The sequence below is a fragment of the Loxodonta africana genome, chromosome 11 (genome assembly GCF_030014295.1).
Source record: "Loxodonta africana isolate mLoxAfr1 chromosome 11, mLoxAfr1.hap2, whole genome shotgun sequence".
In the NCBI taxonomy this organism is placed as follows: domain Eukaryota; kingdom Metazoa; phylum Chordata; class Mammalia; order Proboscidea; family Elephantidae; genus Loxodonta; species Loxodonta africana.
In genome coordinates, this window is record NC_087352.1 from 9,611,780 (window position 1) to 9,627,736 (window position 15,957).

A 15,957-nucleotide genomic window follows, 5' to 3' on the forward strand; every position below is an offset into this window, starting at 1 on the left:
TGCTTAACCTTTTGTGCCACCCTGGGACTCCAAAGGATCGATAACCAGTTAACTTGTTGCCGTCAAGTCGATTCCAACTCATAATGACCTTATAAGACAGAGTATGAGGAAACACTGCCTCACAGGGCTTCCAAGGGAGCGGCTGGTGGATTCGAACTGCCGACCTTTTGGTTAGCAGCTGTAGCTCTTAAGCACTGCGCCACTAGGGCTCCAAAGGATTGATAGTCTCATTGAATTCCTTAAAGTCTCTCTTTGAGGAAGGACTCAATGTGCCCATTTTTCAGAGGAGGAAACAGAGACCCAGAGAGGAGAAGTTCTTTGCCTGAGAGTGATTGTGCTGAGGTCTGCCTGAGTGCACCTCCTTGCTGCCATCCCAGGCCTCACGTTGGGTCCCTGTTCCTTACCTGGGCCCCCATTGCAATTGGTGGTGTTGCAGCACCGCAGGAAGTGGAAGGTGTGGTTGTTGTGGAAGCCAGTGGGGCCTGGGCAGCCAGGGAGGTAGCCACAGCCGCGTGAGTGGCGCTCATCCTCTGGACTTGCTGTAGGGGGCAGAGGAGAGAGGTCACGTCATCTGTGAGGAACTAAGACTGGATTTATCCACCGCGGTATTTTTTTTAGTAGTCATTATTCATCTATTCTCTGCTTAGGGAAGCCATACATCTAGCCGAAAGACTATATTTTCCAGCTTCCATTGCGCTGGATAGGTCTTATAACTAAGTTCTACCCAATAGGATGTAAGCAGGAGTGCTTTAAGGAGACCCCTTACTACAAAGCTGTGCCCCTTTTGCCCTGTCTTTTCCCTTCCTTCTTCCTGGAACTTGGACATGAGGTCTGGGGCTCAAGCAGCCATACTGGACCATGATCTGTTCCTGTTGAGTCAATTCTGATTCACAGAGACAGTACAGGGCAGAGTAGAAATGCCTGTCGTGGATTGAATTGTGTCGCCCCAAAATATGTGTCAGCTTGTGTAGGCCATGATTCCTAGTATTGTGTGATTGTCCACCATTCTTTCATCTGATGTGATTTTCCTGTGTGTTGTAAATCCTACCTCTATGATGTTAATGAGGCAGGTTTAGAGACAGTTATGTTAATGAGACAGGACTCAATCTACAGAATTAGGTTGTGTCTTAAGCCAGTCTCTTAGGAGATATAAAAGAGAGAAGCAAGCAGAAACACAGGGGGATCTCATGCCACCAAGAAAGAAGAACTGAGACCATAGCACATCCTTTGGCCCTTAGGTCCCTGAACTGAGAAGCTCCTTGACCGGGGGAAGACTGATGACAAGGATTTCCCCCAGAGCCCACAGAGAGAGAAAGCCTTCCCTTGGAGCTGGCACCCTGAGTTCAGACTTCTAGCCTCTTTGACTGTGAGAGAATAAATTTCTTTGTTCAAGCCATCCACTTGTGGTATTTCTGTTATAGCAGCACTAGATGACTAAGACACTGCCCTGTAGGGTTTCCAAGGAGGGGTTGGTGGATTCAAACTGCTGACCTTTTGGTCAGCAGCCAAACACTTAACCACTGCGCCACCAGGGCCCCATATTGGATCATAAGGCGATCCTAAGAATGGAAGACATTTGGGTTCCTGGTGACTGTGGAGCTATCCTAGCAGTCCTGGGCTTTTTACCTCTGGATTTTTTGTGTATGAAAGAACTTTCTACCTTGTTTCAATCACTTAAACCTTGTTTAAATCAGCTATTTTGGGGGTTGTTAAATGTAGCCTTGGGAAGGAGCAAAGCAGGCGAGAGGAGTTGCTGGTGGATTGGAGCTCACATTCCAGGCCCCGGTGGGTCACCACCTCCAGGCACTGTTCTCCAGGGTTACGGCATTGCAGGCTCTGGTGCCGGCCCCTCTCACAGCTCCTGTCTGACGAGGCACAGGAAGCACATTCGAGATACCGGCTTCGGGGGAAGATGGGAGTCCGCCCTGGTTGGAGAGAAGCAGGAGGGTGAGGCTCCATGTGGAGAGTCCTGGAGATCTGGCTCCCTCAAGGACTTATCTCAGCATCAATTCTTCCTTATCTCAGCCTCCAGGAATCAGCAAGCCCTGCCCAGTCTGCCTCCCAAATTTTTCTGGAATCTATCCCCTCCTTTCCAGCCCCCCTGGCCACTTCTAGCTCAGAACTTCTCTCTGTTTCCAGTTTTCCCCCTGCCCTCCAATGCAGCCCCACATGGCCCTAGGATATTTCTTTTTTTGTAAATTTTTTTTTTACTGAACTTTGGGTGAAAGTTTACAACTCAAGTTAATCTCTCATACAAAATTTTATACACATATTGTCATGTGACACTAGCTGCAATCCCTACAATGTGACAGCACACTCCCCCTTTCCACCCTAGGTTTCCAGTGTCCCTCCAACCAGCTCCTGTCCTTTCCTGCCTTCTCATCCTGCCTCTGGACAGGGGCTGCCCATTTGGTCTTGTGTATCTACTTGAACTAAGAAGCACACTTTTCATGAGTATTATTTTATGTTTTATAGTCCAATCTAATCTTTGCCTGAAGAGTGTTCTTTGGGAATGGTTTTAGTTCTGGGTTATCAGAGCGTCTGGGGGCCATGGCTTCAGGGGTCCCTCTAGTCTCAGTCAGACCATTAAGTCTGGTCTTTTTACATGAATTTGAGTTTGTTCCACACTTTTCTGCTCTGTCAGGGACTCTCTGTTGTGTTCCCTGTCAGGGCGGTCATTGGTGGTAGCCCTAAAAGGATATTTCTAACACCCAGATCTGACCCTGTCTTTGCTCTGCTCATGGCTCCCTATTGCCTTCAGAAGACAATCCAAGCATTCAAGGTCTATCAAAGACTGGGTCCTGGCCACCTGTCCTCATCTCTTACCACTATCCCTTTAGACTCTTTTTTCCACACTGACTCCCTACCAAAAAACCAAACTCATGGCTGTTGAGTTGATTCTGACTTATGGCGACCCCATATGTTACAGAGTAGAACTTCTCCACAGGGTTTTCTTGGCTGTAATCTTTACGGGTTGTCAGGACTTTCTTTCACGGCACCATTGGGTAGGTTCAAACCACCAACCTTTAGGTGAGTAGTCGAGCACCAACTTTGCACCATTCAGGGATCCTTGACTTCCCACAGTCCCTGAATATACACGCTGACTTGTATCCAGACCTTTGCATTTATTGTTACCTTTGCTTAGAACACCTTTCTCTTGCTTTCTCTAATTTCTACTAATTCTTCAGGCATCATTTTTAATTTTACCTCCTCCATGAAGCCCTCCCTGACCTCCTGGCCTGGATCAGGCATCTCCTTTGGGCTCCCACAGCCCCTTGGACTCCCCCATCCCAGCTCTGCCCACTCTGGGTCTTCACTGTCTGCTGACAGATCTCTTTTCTCCCACTGGACTGTGAGCCCTGTGAGGGTACAACTAGGGCTGTCTCAGTTACCACTGTGTCCCAGCACCACACAGCACAGAGAAGATATGCACCACACAGCACCAGAGAAGATACGCAATAGATGCTTGTTGAATGAATGTTCAAAATGTTCAAAACCCTTCTATTGCCCCTGTGGTAGCCAGCCTCCAAGATGGCCTGCAATAATCCCTGCCTTCTGGTATCCATGCCCTTGCGTAGCCTCTTCCCATAAAGGATAGGGCTGACCTGTGTAACCCATAGGATACTGCAGAAATGACGGTATGACTGCTCTGGCCAGATCATAAAAAACATTGCAACTTCTGCCCGGCTTGCTTGTGGATCACTTACTCTGGGGGAAGCCAGTCGCCATGTTGTAAAGACACTCAAACAGCCCAATGGTGAGGTCTACATGGTGAGGAACTGATGCCTTCGCCCACCCATGGGAGCGAAGCGACTTTGGGAGCCTTCAGGTAAGTGAAGCTTTGGCTGACATTTTGGCTGCAACCTTACGAAAGATCCTGAGCCAAAACCACCTAGCTACGCCACTCACAGATTCCTGACCTTTAGAAACGGTGTGAAATAATAATTGTTTATTTTTTTGTTTTAAGTTTTAGGGCAGTCTCTAACACAGCAATAGATAACTAACACACTACTTAGTTGCCTCGGGGATCAAACCCTCACTTTGTTGATCTTTGATAACTTTGTCTCTCAGTGGATCAGTTACTTTTCCCTGTAAACACTCTTCCTCTGCTCATGCCTTTGCTCACACTATTTTCCATGCCTGGCTTGCCCTCCCCTTCCTGACTCCAGATACACAAGTTGAGTTTGAGCCAAGTCTTATACAAGTGAGAGGGCTGCCTCAGCCAAGGTTCTCAACTGGTAAGCCAGGAGCCATAATTAGGTGAATCATTTCCATCCAAAGCTTAATTCTCCCTTCGAAGAAAACTACAAGGCCAATACCCATGTCTTCTCACGTGAGCTTCCTTGAAAACGAAAACATGAACTGCGAACACTGCCAAAGCAGCAAACTCACATGACTTATGGGTCTCCTTTGTGAACTCTTCTTCTTACATCACTCTTCTAAATGCAAGTGATCCTTAGGGTTCTGCCTTAGCCCCTTAGCCCCTTTTTATTTCTCATGATATACACTTTCTCCCTTAAGGATGTTATCCTTTGACATGGCTTCATTTCCGCCAGTATGCTGGTCACTCGCAAATCTCGCTTCAGTCCAGATTCCCTCTGAACTTCAGACCTGTACATCTAACTGCCTCCTGGATGCTCCCTGGCTATCTCTCAAACACCTGAACATCTACATGCCCCAAACTACAATCTCCATCTTCTCCTCAGACCTGCTCCTTCTCCTGAATCCCACATCTCTCAGGTGGCCCCATTTAGTCCCCCAGGGTAGAAACTTGGCAATCCCCCTTTGATCCTCCACATCTATGCAACAAGCTGGCTACTTCTACTGACCTGTCTCTTGTTCTTTAATCCTTTTCTTCTGCTGCTTATAATCTGCTATTAAGCTTGTCTATTGAGTTCTTAATTTCAACCACTGTTTTATGTTTTCTGTTTGACTCTTTTAAAAAACAGATTCCAGATCTGTGGTATAATTTATCCTTTCCTCTATATTCTTGAACATATTGATCATAGCCATTTTAAAGTTCTGTTTGATTACTCCAATATCTGAATCACTACAGGTCTCTTTCTGTTATTTGGCTTTTCTCTTGGTTTCCAGTCAACTGGTTCTTTATATTTTCTTCAGCATACCTTGTAAATTTTGGTTAGATGCCAAACACTATAGGTTAAAACTTTTAAAAGGCTCTAAATGATGTTATCTTCTCTATAGTGGGTTAAGTGTTCTTCTTATCAAGGGTTGGCTATAGGCTTTTTTAAGTAGCCCTGGTGGTGCAATGGTTAAGCACTTGGCTGCTAACTGAAAGGTTGGTGGTTCGAACCCACTCAATGGCTTTGTGGGAGAAAAACCTAGAATATTACAACCTAGAAAATCCTATAGGGCAGTTCTACTCCATCACACGGGGCTGTTATGAGTCAAAATTGACTTGATGGGGCACAACAGCATAGGCTTTTTTAGGATTGATCTGTTCAATTTCACACTTAATCCTAGGATGTGCTCTCAGAGGAAAGCCTGAGGCGGTTACCGAGGCCTCTCCAAGTTGGCAACCTATCTTCCTAGCATCACGAATCTGCTGAAATCCTCACTCAGTTCTGTAGCTCTCTAGCTACTGTTTTCTGCTGGGTTTCTTGGAGTCTCATTCTACGCACGTACAACTTGCCAATCACTTGAGGGAAATTCGTAGGAAGGTTTGGGGGTTTCCATCCATTTGTGGGTCCCATCCATTCTAGAATTTTACCTTTCTATTTCCAGATACTCTGGCAGCCCCAAACTCCAGTTTCTATCTAGTCCAGTGTCTGTCTTTCTGTTTGGGCTCTATTTCCCTCCCACTGCACTGGATTGGAACATGCACTTGGAGGGGAAAGCCATGTTGACTTTGGAACTCAATTTCTGTGCTCCCATAATTTAAAAGATTGTGATGCCTCATGTTCCTGCCTGCATCCGCTGCTCTCCAGTAACTTCAAATGGTTGTTTATAATTTGTACATTTATAATTACAGTTTTAATAGTTGTCACTGGCAGGAGGGTTAGTCTGATACAAGTGACTCCATCACGACTATAACTAGACGTCAACCCACATACCTAATCCATCACTAAGGCTTGCTCATCTATCTGCTAAGCAGCTCTTAAATCTATCCACCCCTTTTCCATCTGCATGGCTGACACTCTAGTCCAGCCACCTTCTACTTTATCTGGACAACTGCACCCACCTGCAAACTGGTCTCCCCTCACCCACTCTTGCTTGCCTCTAATCCATCTTTTACCCTGAGGTCAGAATTTTTTTTTTTTAAATACAGATCTGATTGTGATACTCCGCTGCTCAAAACCTTTCCATGATCACCTTCCCATTGTCCCCAAGAGGATGTCTGTATTCCTCACCACAGCCTAGAAGGCCCTGTGTGATATGACTCAGTTTCACCAGCTTGTCTGTCTCCGTTTTTTCCTTCCTCCAGCCAGACTACTTTCACTCACCCCTGGGCCTTTGTATCTCTTGCTCCTCTGTCTATAAAACCTCTTTCCATTGTCTTTTTGACAGTCTGACTCCTACTCATCCCTCAAAATCTGTCTTCTCTGGGGTCCCACAGTCTCTACATCATACCAGCCTTAACAATTCTGGCCCGTGCTGCCCTATCTCAGCTCTGACTCGTCTGGTGTCTGCTTCCCCCATCATGGTCCTAACCACTTTGGACTATGCTTTTGCCATCTCAGTCCTGACCCCTTTGCCTGCACCTCCCCATCCCCTTGGCCCCTCTGCCTGTGCTTCTGCTCCCATTTTGGCCCAGACCGATCTGGGCAGTCACTGTCTGGTGATGGGTCTATTGCCTCCCCATACACACTGGACTATGAGCCCCAAGAAGGCAGGGTCTGAGGCTGTCTTGGTCACTGCTGTGTTCCTGGTGTCACGTAAGTTACAGGGTAGAGTGAAACCATCTGTTCAAGTAGCCAGAATCAGGGTAAGATGATAGTAGAAATGGGGCAGCTTAGCTTAACTAGTAAAGATTGTCTGCCTTAAGTCTTGTGCTCTTTTAAGATCTGTCTACATGTGATCAAAGTGACAACAGCAACTCCAGCGAGTTTGTGTTAATGGGGGAAGAACAACTTAGAGAAGGAGGGTGAGAATGGCTGCCCAACTCGGATAATGTAATCACTGTCACTGAATAGTGCCTGTAGAAACTTGAATTGGTGTATGTTTTTGCTGTGTATATTCTCGACAACAACAACAAAAAAGAACATAAATTTTTAAAATAAATAATAAGAGATGGGGCTTTTTCATCAGTTGTTAAATTGCTGAATTGATGGCCGCTGCCCTAAGCTCCCTGGTGGACCCTGACCATTTGCAACTCTTCCTGGAGATCCCTCATGTCTCCATGTTCTGTTAGCTAAAGGGTTAACACCAGGCCCAGCAGGGGGCCTCCAGGAGTCCTTCCTGATTGGCCAGTGCCTGATTGGTCAGGAGGCATTGACCAATGCTGTTAAATATTTTGAATATCATCTTTGATTAGAAGCATTACTTAGAAAAAAATTACTTCTTTCTTTCAGCACTTTTAGCAGAGAGGAAGCTGGCATCCTCTGTCTTGTACTTCTGTGAAAATAAACATCTGATCCAATCTCCATCAGCAGATTAAACTCTGAGGTCAGGATGGATGAAATCAGGCAGAATTAGCACGAATTAAAAGCAGGAAAACATCAGTTCAAACGCTGGTCTGGCTCACTGACATCACCGTGGCCAGATCGGCCTCAACTGAGTTCCTTCCTCGCCAGAGCCAGAAGGAGAAATCTCTGCTTGGCCATTCAACACGGGTCCATTCTTGGCCCACGCTTCCTCTTGGGTGGGAATGTGACCCTCTCGAAGTCTTTCCTAGAGTCCCTGGGTGACGCAAATAGTTAAGCACTCGACTACGAGCCAAATGGTTGGAAGATGGGCCTGGTGATCTGCTTCCAAAAGGTCACAGCCTTGAAAACCCTACGGAGCAGCTCTACTCTGCACACATGAAGTCTCCATGAGTTGGAATCAGCTAGATGGCAACTAACAACAACTATCAACAACTAACACAACAACAGAAGTCTTTTCTTAAATCGACTGCAGCCTAAACCCATGAAACTCTACAAAACGGTTTATGGAAGTTTTTTCACATCTTTTTTTAAATTGTGGTAAAACTATACATAAAACATTTGACGAGTCAACCATTTTTACATGTGTAATTCAGTAACGTTGATTACAATCTTCATGTTGTACAACATTGTCACTACCCTTTTCTGACTTACTCCACCACCATAAACATAAACTCCGTGCTCCCTAAGCAATAACTGCCCCTTCCCCCCTCGCCCCGATAACCAATCATAAGCTTTGCATTTTATATATCTGCCTTTTTAATATAAGCGAGGTCATATGGTATTTGTCCTTTTGTCTTTACATCTATTTTCACTGCTCAAGCCACGGACCATCTATTTATCCCAGCAGCTTTCCCAGTTCACCTCAGCCCACCTGATGCTCTCCTCTTCTGACTGCCATTAAGAACTGTGAGTCTCAGCTTTGGTCTTGGCCACTCAGCATCTATTGCCTGGGCCATCTCCTGTCCCCATGGAAAAGTTAGATGGCAAAACATCAGTGAGACACCTCCTCTACCTCGTGAGCGGGTATGTGTGTGTCAGTGTTGAATGGCAGCTGTTGCATCTTAAATATAAATCCCAAAACCAAACCCATTGCCACTGAGTTGAATCTGACTTATAATGACCCTGTAGGACAGAGTAGAACTGCCCTACAGGGTTTCCAAGGCTGTAAATTTTTACGGAAGCAGACTACTACATCTTTCTCTCTCACAGTGGCTGGTGGGTTCGAACCACCCTTTTGGTTAGCAGCCAAGCACTTTAACCACTGTGCCATCAGGGCTCCTTCATCTTATAGATAACAACCAAAAATATAAACATGTGCAGGACGGGGATAGGGTTGGGAACGGGATTGAGGTTGGGGAAGAGTACATAGCTGGGGGTGGGAGTGGGGCCGTTTGAGATGAGGATGGGTTGAATTGTGGATGGGGTTAGGGATGTCTTTGGAAAAGGATGGGTTTCAGCCAGAGTCAGTGTTGGGGTAAAATGAAGCTGGGGATGGGTTTGGAGATGAGATTGGGTTGGGGATAGGGTGGAGAATGAGTTAGAGATGAGATTGGGTTGGGGATAGGGTGGAGAATGAGTTGGAGATGAGATTGGGTTGTAGTTGGGGAGGAGGATAGAGTTGGAGGCAAGATTGGGTTAGGCACAGGAACAGAGTTGGGGATAGGTTTGAGAACAAGTTAGAAATGAGATTGGGTTGGGGTTGGGGATGGGGATAGAGGTGGGAATGAGTTGGGGATAGGCCTGAGCTAGAGATGGGTTTGGGCATGTGTCTGAGATAAGAATAGGTTTGAGTTGGGGTAAGGCAGAGAGTGGGGTAGAACTGGAATAGAATTGGGATGACAAAGCGGTTGAGTTAGGGTTGGGATGGTTTGGGGTTGCGGATGGTGACGGTTTCCTTACTCACCAGGCTTGGGCTGGTTGCACAGATCTGATTCACACACAGCCTCTGTAAGGGTGATGATCTGTGAACCTGTTCGGTAGCTCATGGTTCTGTTGGTCTTATTTGGGTGGGCACATCCTCTCTCCACCTTCTCCAGCTCTTCACCTTCTGTGAGGAATATGTCTTTGTCACCTCAAAGCCTCTCCTGGGTCCAATCAGCTTCTGACACTTCCAGGGCTAATTCCTGTCAGGCCTCTCTTGTTTGGGTACAACTCTGTCTTTTCCAGAGTTATCCACCACCCCAACCTCAACACACGGGAAGCCTATACCCTCTCAGTGACAACAGTGTCACTGGGACCTTCTGGATCCATCTACGCTCCTAGCTTAGTGATCTCAGCAGGGAGATGCCTCTAATAGGAATTTTTAAAGAGAAATACATCAAACTAACCAAAAAGTATAAGAGAATGATATAATAAATACGTATTTATCTCCTAATTTTGTAATATATTAGCATTTTGCTATGTTTCTTTCAGATAATTTTTTAAAAGAAGTAAAATATTACAGATACAGTTAAAGCCCCCTGTACATCCCTCCTTTCATGCCCTGTTCAAAGGCAACCACTGGTGAAATTTTTATTCTATGTATCCATAACAATATAAGCTATGGTTTTACATGTTTTCAACTTTATGTGAAAAGGTATCATATTTTGTAACACATTTTTCTTTCTCTCAACCATATTCTTGAAATGTATTCATGCTGATATATACAGAACTCTCCCTCCTTCACTTAAATTACCACATAAACAAAAAACCAAACCCGTTGCTGTATGAATCAATTCCAACTCATGACAACCCCAAATGTTACAGAGTAGAATTGCTCCAAAGGGTTTTCTTGGCTGTAATCTTATGGAAGCAGATTGCCAGGCCTTTCTTCCATATATGCCGCTGGGTGGGTTTGAACCACCAACCTCTGGTTAGTAGTTGTCATGGATTGAATTATGTCCCCCCCAAAATGTGTGTATCAGTGGGACTGGGCATGATTCTCGGTGTTGTGTGATTTTCCCATATGTTGTAAATCCTGCCTCGATGATGTTAATGAGGAAGGATGGGCGGCAGCTGCATTAGTGAGGCAGGACCCAACCTACAGAATCGGATGGTGTCTTGAGGCAATCTCCTGAGATATTAAAGGTAGAACCAAGCAGAGAGACAGGGGGACCTCATACCAACATGAAAGCAGCACCAGAAGCAGAGCGCGTCCTTTGGACCCGGGGCCCCTGCACCAGGGGAAGATTGAAGACAAGGAAGGACCTTCCTCCAGAGCCAACAGAGAGAGAAAGCCCACCCCTGGAGATGACGCCCTGAATTTGGACTTTTAACCTACTTTACTGTGAGGAAATACATTTCTGTTTGTTAAAGCCAACCACTTCCGGTGTTTCTGTTATGGCAGCACTAGATGACTAAGACATTAGTCAAGCACAAACATTTTGTGCCACCCAGGAACCTTCGACCACTGCATAGCATTCTACTATGTGATTATACTACTCTATTCGTCTTTTATTGTGGGTGAGTCAACTTACGTTGTTTTCAAGTTTCCCAACATTCCCAAGCATCTTGCTAAGAACATCCCTATACACGTGTCCCTGAGCACATGTGGCCAAGGTTCTTTGGAGTTTCTGTATTCCTAGAAGTTGAGCTGCTAGCTGAAGGGTGTGCTTATTTTCATCTGTACTGGCTACTGTCAAATTGCTTTGTGCGGTGGATGCACTAATTTACCCCCCTACCAGTGGGGTTGGTGCTAGGCATTCTCACCAGCCCAGGTGTTGTCAGATGGTTAAATGCTTGCCAATCTGGTGGGTGTTAAATGGGGTGCTTTTGTGGGCTTCGTTTGGATTTCCCTGGTTACTGGTGAATGAGGTTTCATGGTCACTCGCGTCCCCGCTCGCGCTGGAGTGAGGGTGCTCACCTTCCCATATGCGCAGGACCGTGGTCCTGCAGAGGTCCAGGCCAAGGGGGCACTCGCCCACTTGGCAACGCCCGCTTGTCTCACACAGCATGCACCGAAGGCCCCAGGAGACTGCAGGTGAGGAAGAAGGAGGCGAGGCTGTTACATGCTCCGCGCCGGGATCCCCCTCTCGCCCCCAATACCAGTACCCAGTCTCCCAGCCTAGCCCATTCAGTTAGCTTCGTGCTTCGCGCTTCGGGTTCTGTCCTCCCCTCGATTCCAGCGCTGGGTTCCAGCCGCCCTTCTGTCTCTATCTAGCCCGATGTTCTGTGTCCGCCCACAAGCCCTCCCCTAAAATCATGCCCTCTCCCATTTTCCCTTTAATTTTGTCCTAGCCGAGTCTTGCTGAATCCTATCCCCGCCCTTTCTGATGGTCTGGACCTTATAGCTCTGGTCCCATTTTGGTCCTTTCTCCCACCCGGCCAGCTCTCCTTGGGAACATTCTATGTTCACCCCACCCCATCTTTCAGTTCTACCCTGGACTCCTCCTGCCCTAATGTAACTATCCCCACCCACTAGAGCCCCAGGCTCTGTTGGCGGTGTTGGGCACCCTCTAGTCGATTTGGGCTCATAACGACAGCATATGACAGAGTTTTCTAGGCTGTAATCTCTGCGAGCAGATAGCCAGGTCTCTCTCCCACAGAGCCGCTGGGTGGATTAGCAGACAAGCGCTTAGGTACCCAAGTTCTAGCCCCACTCAACAGCCCCTCCCCAACTTTCTCTCCCCACCCACCAGTCCTTCCCGAAGTTCTAGGTCCGCCCTCCAGCTCCTCCCCGAGGTTCTAACCCCACCCATGGTCCTCCTCCAACGTTCTCTCCCCGCCCACCAAACCCGTAGCCACGTAGTGGATTCCGACTCAGCGACCCTATAGGACTAAGTAGAATTGCCCCATAGGGTTTCCAAGGAGCGACTGGTGGGTGTGAGCTGCCCGTCTTTTGTTAGCAGCTCAGCTCTTAACCACTGTGCCACCAGGGCTCCTCAACGTTCTCTTCCTGACCACACACACAAAAAAAAAACCCTTTGCCCTCAAGTCAATTCCGGCTCTTAGCTACCCTATAGGACAGAGTGGAGCTGCCTCATAGGGTTTCCGAGGAGGGGCTGGTGTATTTGAACTGCCGTCCTTTTGGTTAGCAGTCCTAGCTCCTAACAATCGCGCCACCAGGGCCCCCCCTCCACCACACCAGATTGTCCCAAAGTTCTAGCTCCGCCCCAGCTCCTCCCCGAGGTTCTAACCCCACCCACTACCTTCCACCAACTTCTAGTTTCGCCCTCAGCCCCGCCCCAACTCTAGCCCCGCCCACAAGCCTCCCGCACCCGAGCTGTCACCGGTTACTCATTTTCTGCCCCCCGCGGTCCCGAGAGCTTCCTGGGTTATTCATCTCCTACAGCCCCTCCCTCCTGCGCCCGCCTGCCCCACCTTGGCTCAGTGCCTTCTCAATTTCCTTCAGTTTCTCAACCCGTTCCTCCACATTTGCCGGGGGAAGCGGGTGAAAGGGTTACGTCGTTGAGCGGGTAGTGAAAGGGAAGGGTCCTCGAGGGACAAGGCCTGGGTCCCTACCCCCTGGTTCTGCTACGATCTGCCTGCCTCCCTCTAGACCGTCTGTAAAACGAGGTGCGGTCCTCTGTCTCTCCAGGGAGGGGATCCGACCGAGTGGAGAGCGCTGGGGGCTCCACTAAGTGGTCAGAGTCCCACTTATTCAAGGACTGGCTGTGTGACCTCGGACCAGTTACGTAACCTCTCTCTGTCTGTTTCCTCCTCTGTCAAACCGAGTTTGAAACTGCAAGGAGCCTGGCATAAAGACAGCGCTCGCTAAACAGTGGCTGTTGTTAAACGCCTTCGTTCAACGCTTTCCTGGGCACCTACTGTGTGCCAGGCACTATGTCGTGTGAGGCCGTATTATCATCTGGATGGGGAGCTGGGGACTGAGTTCCCCTCCCCAATCCGTCAGACCCAGAGCTCTCCCCGCCCTCCCCGCCCGCCGCCCAGTATCAGACCCGGCTCCCTAGCGCGGACGTCTTGGGCTCCCAGCCCTACCTGGGATGCAGGTGGGAGCCAGCAGCAGCAGCAGCGGCAGCAGCAGCGGACGACTCATGTCTGGCAGGCGGCTCCTGTAGACTGCCGCCCAGCGCCGCTTCTCTGTCTGGCTCCCGGGAGGTGAGAGTTTTGTGGCCCCGAGGGCTCCTCCCAAAGGTTTTGCGAAAGAGCGAGTCAGCCCCAGATGCGTGGGCGCCTCCTCCTCCATCCCTACATCCCCGCCCCCAGCACCGTGAAAACTTCTATTCCCGGGGTGCGGCCAGCCAGGGGCGGAGGGGACGGAATGGGGGGCTGGCTGTGCCCAGACTTGTGTGGCGGTGGTCACAGTCTAGCCCCGAGTGCCTGTACATGAATCCCAGTTCTGCCACTTCCTGAAGTAGGACCTCGGGCAGGAGACTTCACCCCTCACTTTCCTCAGCTATAAAACCAGGATAGAGCTTCCAGGTGGAAATTTGAATGCGGATTATTAGATAATACTAGGATTTTTGTTAGTTTTGTTAGGCGGGATAATGGTATTGTGGGAAACTGTCCTTATCGTTTAGAGGTCACCCGGAAATGCTGGGAAACAACATAATGTCTATGATTTATCTTAAAATACTAAAGCCAAAAAAAGAAAAAAAAATAGATATTGCTGTTGGGAAAACGGTTTTGTGGCTATGTGGGAAGATGTTCTTATTTTTAATAATGCCAGCTGAAGTATTTAGGGGCAAATGCCATTGATGTTTGTATTTACTTTAAAATACTGGGGGGAGGGGGGAATAAAGGCAAATGGTAAAGTATTAATATCAATTATATCAAGGTACCAGGCATATGGAGACTCCTCATGCTATTCTCTCTCTTCTCTGTTTTTGAAAGTGTTCATAATTAGTGAGAAAAAAGAAAGCAAAATAAAAATATAGTCTCAGTGTCTTAAGATGCTTCTGAAAACCAGATCAATTTAGTGTCGGTGAAATGCTGGAGCAATTGCCAGCCCACACAGAGGGCTCAATAGATTTCTTCAACAATTATTTACTGAGGACCTACTATGTCCTGGGAGCGCTGGTGGCACAGCGGTTAAGAGCTCCGCTGCTAACCGAAAGGAAACCCTATGGGGCAGTTCTGCTCTGTCCTATAGGGTCGCTATGAGTCAGAATTGACAGCAATGAGTTTACTGTATTCCAGGCACTGGTCCAGGAGCTGGGGACACAGGGAACAAAGCAAAGTCCCTGCCTTTGTGGCACTGACAGCAGGGTGGGGAGCAGATACGTGTCACCTAACTTATCAATATCAGGCAGCAATACATAAAATGGAGAAAAACAAAGAGAGCTGAGGGTGTGAGTGAGGCATGTACTATTTTGGGCTGGGTGATGGGGTGGGCTTTTCCGAGTAGGTGGCATTTAAGCAGAGACTGAATACAGCCATGAAGAAGGAAGAAGTTGGGCAGATTTGTACAGGAAGAAGTCCTGGGGGAGGGAGCAGCCAGTGCAAAGGCCCTGAGGTGGGAACACACCTGATGATGTCTGGGAACAGCAGAGAGGCCAGGGTGGCCAGAACAGAGTAGAGGAGGGAAGGAGTAGTAGGCCATGAATAAGTAATAACTACCACTCCTGATACAGAGCTCTGGTGGAGCAGTGGTTAAGCGCCCACCTGCTAACTGTAAGGTTTTCGAATTCACCAGTGGCTCCTCAGGAGAAAGACATGGCAGTCTGCTTCCCTAATGATTACCCTTGGAAACCCTGTGGGGCAATTCTATTCTGTCATATAGGGTCACCACGAGTCAGAATCACCTCTGTGGCAATGGGTTTGGTTTGGTTTATTGGACCACTCCCAACACTACAGTAAAATGATTATACTATTGTTATTCTTATGAATTCTTTGAAGCCTTAAGCTAGCATATCTAAGATAAATCTCAAAGAAATTCTCTCTTCTAAGAGGCAGTATAGCCTAGGGGTTAAGAGTGTGGGAGCTGGCATCAGACTTCATAGGTTTAAATGCCAGCCACTCACTAGCAACGGGGCCTCAGACAGGTGACTTAACCAGCCTGGGCCTCAAGTTCCTTATCTGGGAAATAGAGATAGCAAGTCAGTGGAGATGAAAAGAAGGTACCGAAGCTTTTGCCACAGTGCCTGGCATAGTGTACGTAAGTGCTCAGTAAAAGCGGTTAGTGTGGTTGTTTTACTCTGGACTCTGGTCCTGCATTTTCTTGCAACAGGAAGAGGGGTGGAAATGTGTCATTGAATCTGAGGTCAGCAGCTGTCATGCCGGTGACGCTAGAGTGGACTCCTCCCTGGTTGGGTCACTCTGCACCAACAGATGTCCTCTTAGGCTCAGTTACTCATCTGGAAAATGGGGCATCTCTGGCTTGACTTGAAGACCAAATGAGGTATTAATGTGTATGCAAAGGGGAAATAGAAAGTTGGAGATTTGGTCCAGGACAGCTTGAGACCCAGCTCAG

At 47.8% G+C, this 15,957-nt stretch overlaps 1 protein-coding gene across 4 annotated transcripts in view; it reads right to left on the minus strand.

Moving 5' to 3' along the window:
- The window catches only part of PLAUR (plasminogen activator, urokinase receptor), a 28,027-nt gene extending 14,375 nt beyond the window's left edge, over positions 1-13,652 (minus strand). The window contains exons 1-6 of one of the 4 annotated variants that reach the window (XM_064293760.1): positions 13,524-13,652; positions 11,449-11,559; positions 9,511-9,654; positions 7,520-7,621; positions 1,773-1,925; positions 405-539 (exon numbers count right to left, since the gene is read on the minus strand). In XM_064293760.1, the coding sequence (XP_064149830.1) occupies positions 405-539; positions 1,773-1,925; positions 7,520-7,621; positions 9,511-9,654; positions 11,449-11,559; positions 13,524-13,581 (703 nt within the window). In that variant the 5' untranslated portion in view covers positions 13,582-13,652. The remainder of the gene's footprint in view (positions 1-404; positions 540-1,772; positions 1,926-7,519; positions 7,622-9,510; positions 9,655-11,448; positions 11,560-13,523) is intronic. The other 3 variants (XM_003406233.4, XM_010586416.3, XM_023543112.2) reach the window with 3 other exon arrangements.
- Between the last annotated feature and the right edge of the window lie 2,305 nt (positions 13,653-15,957).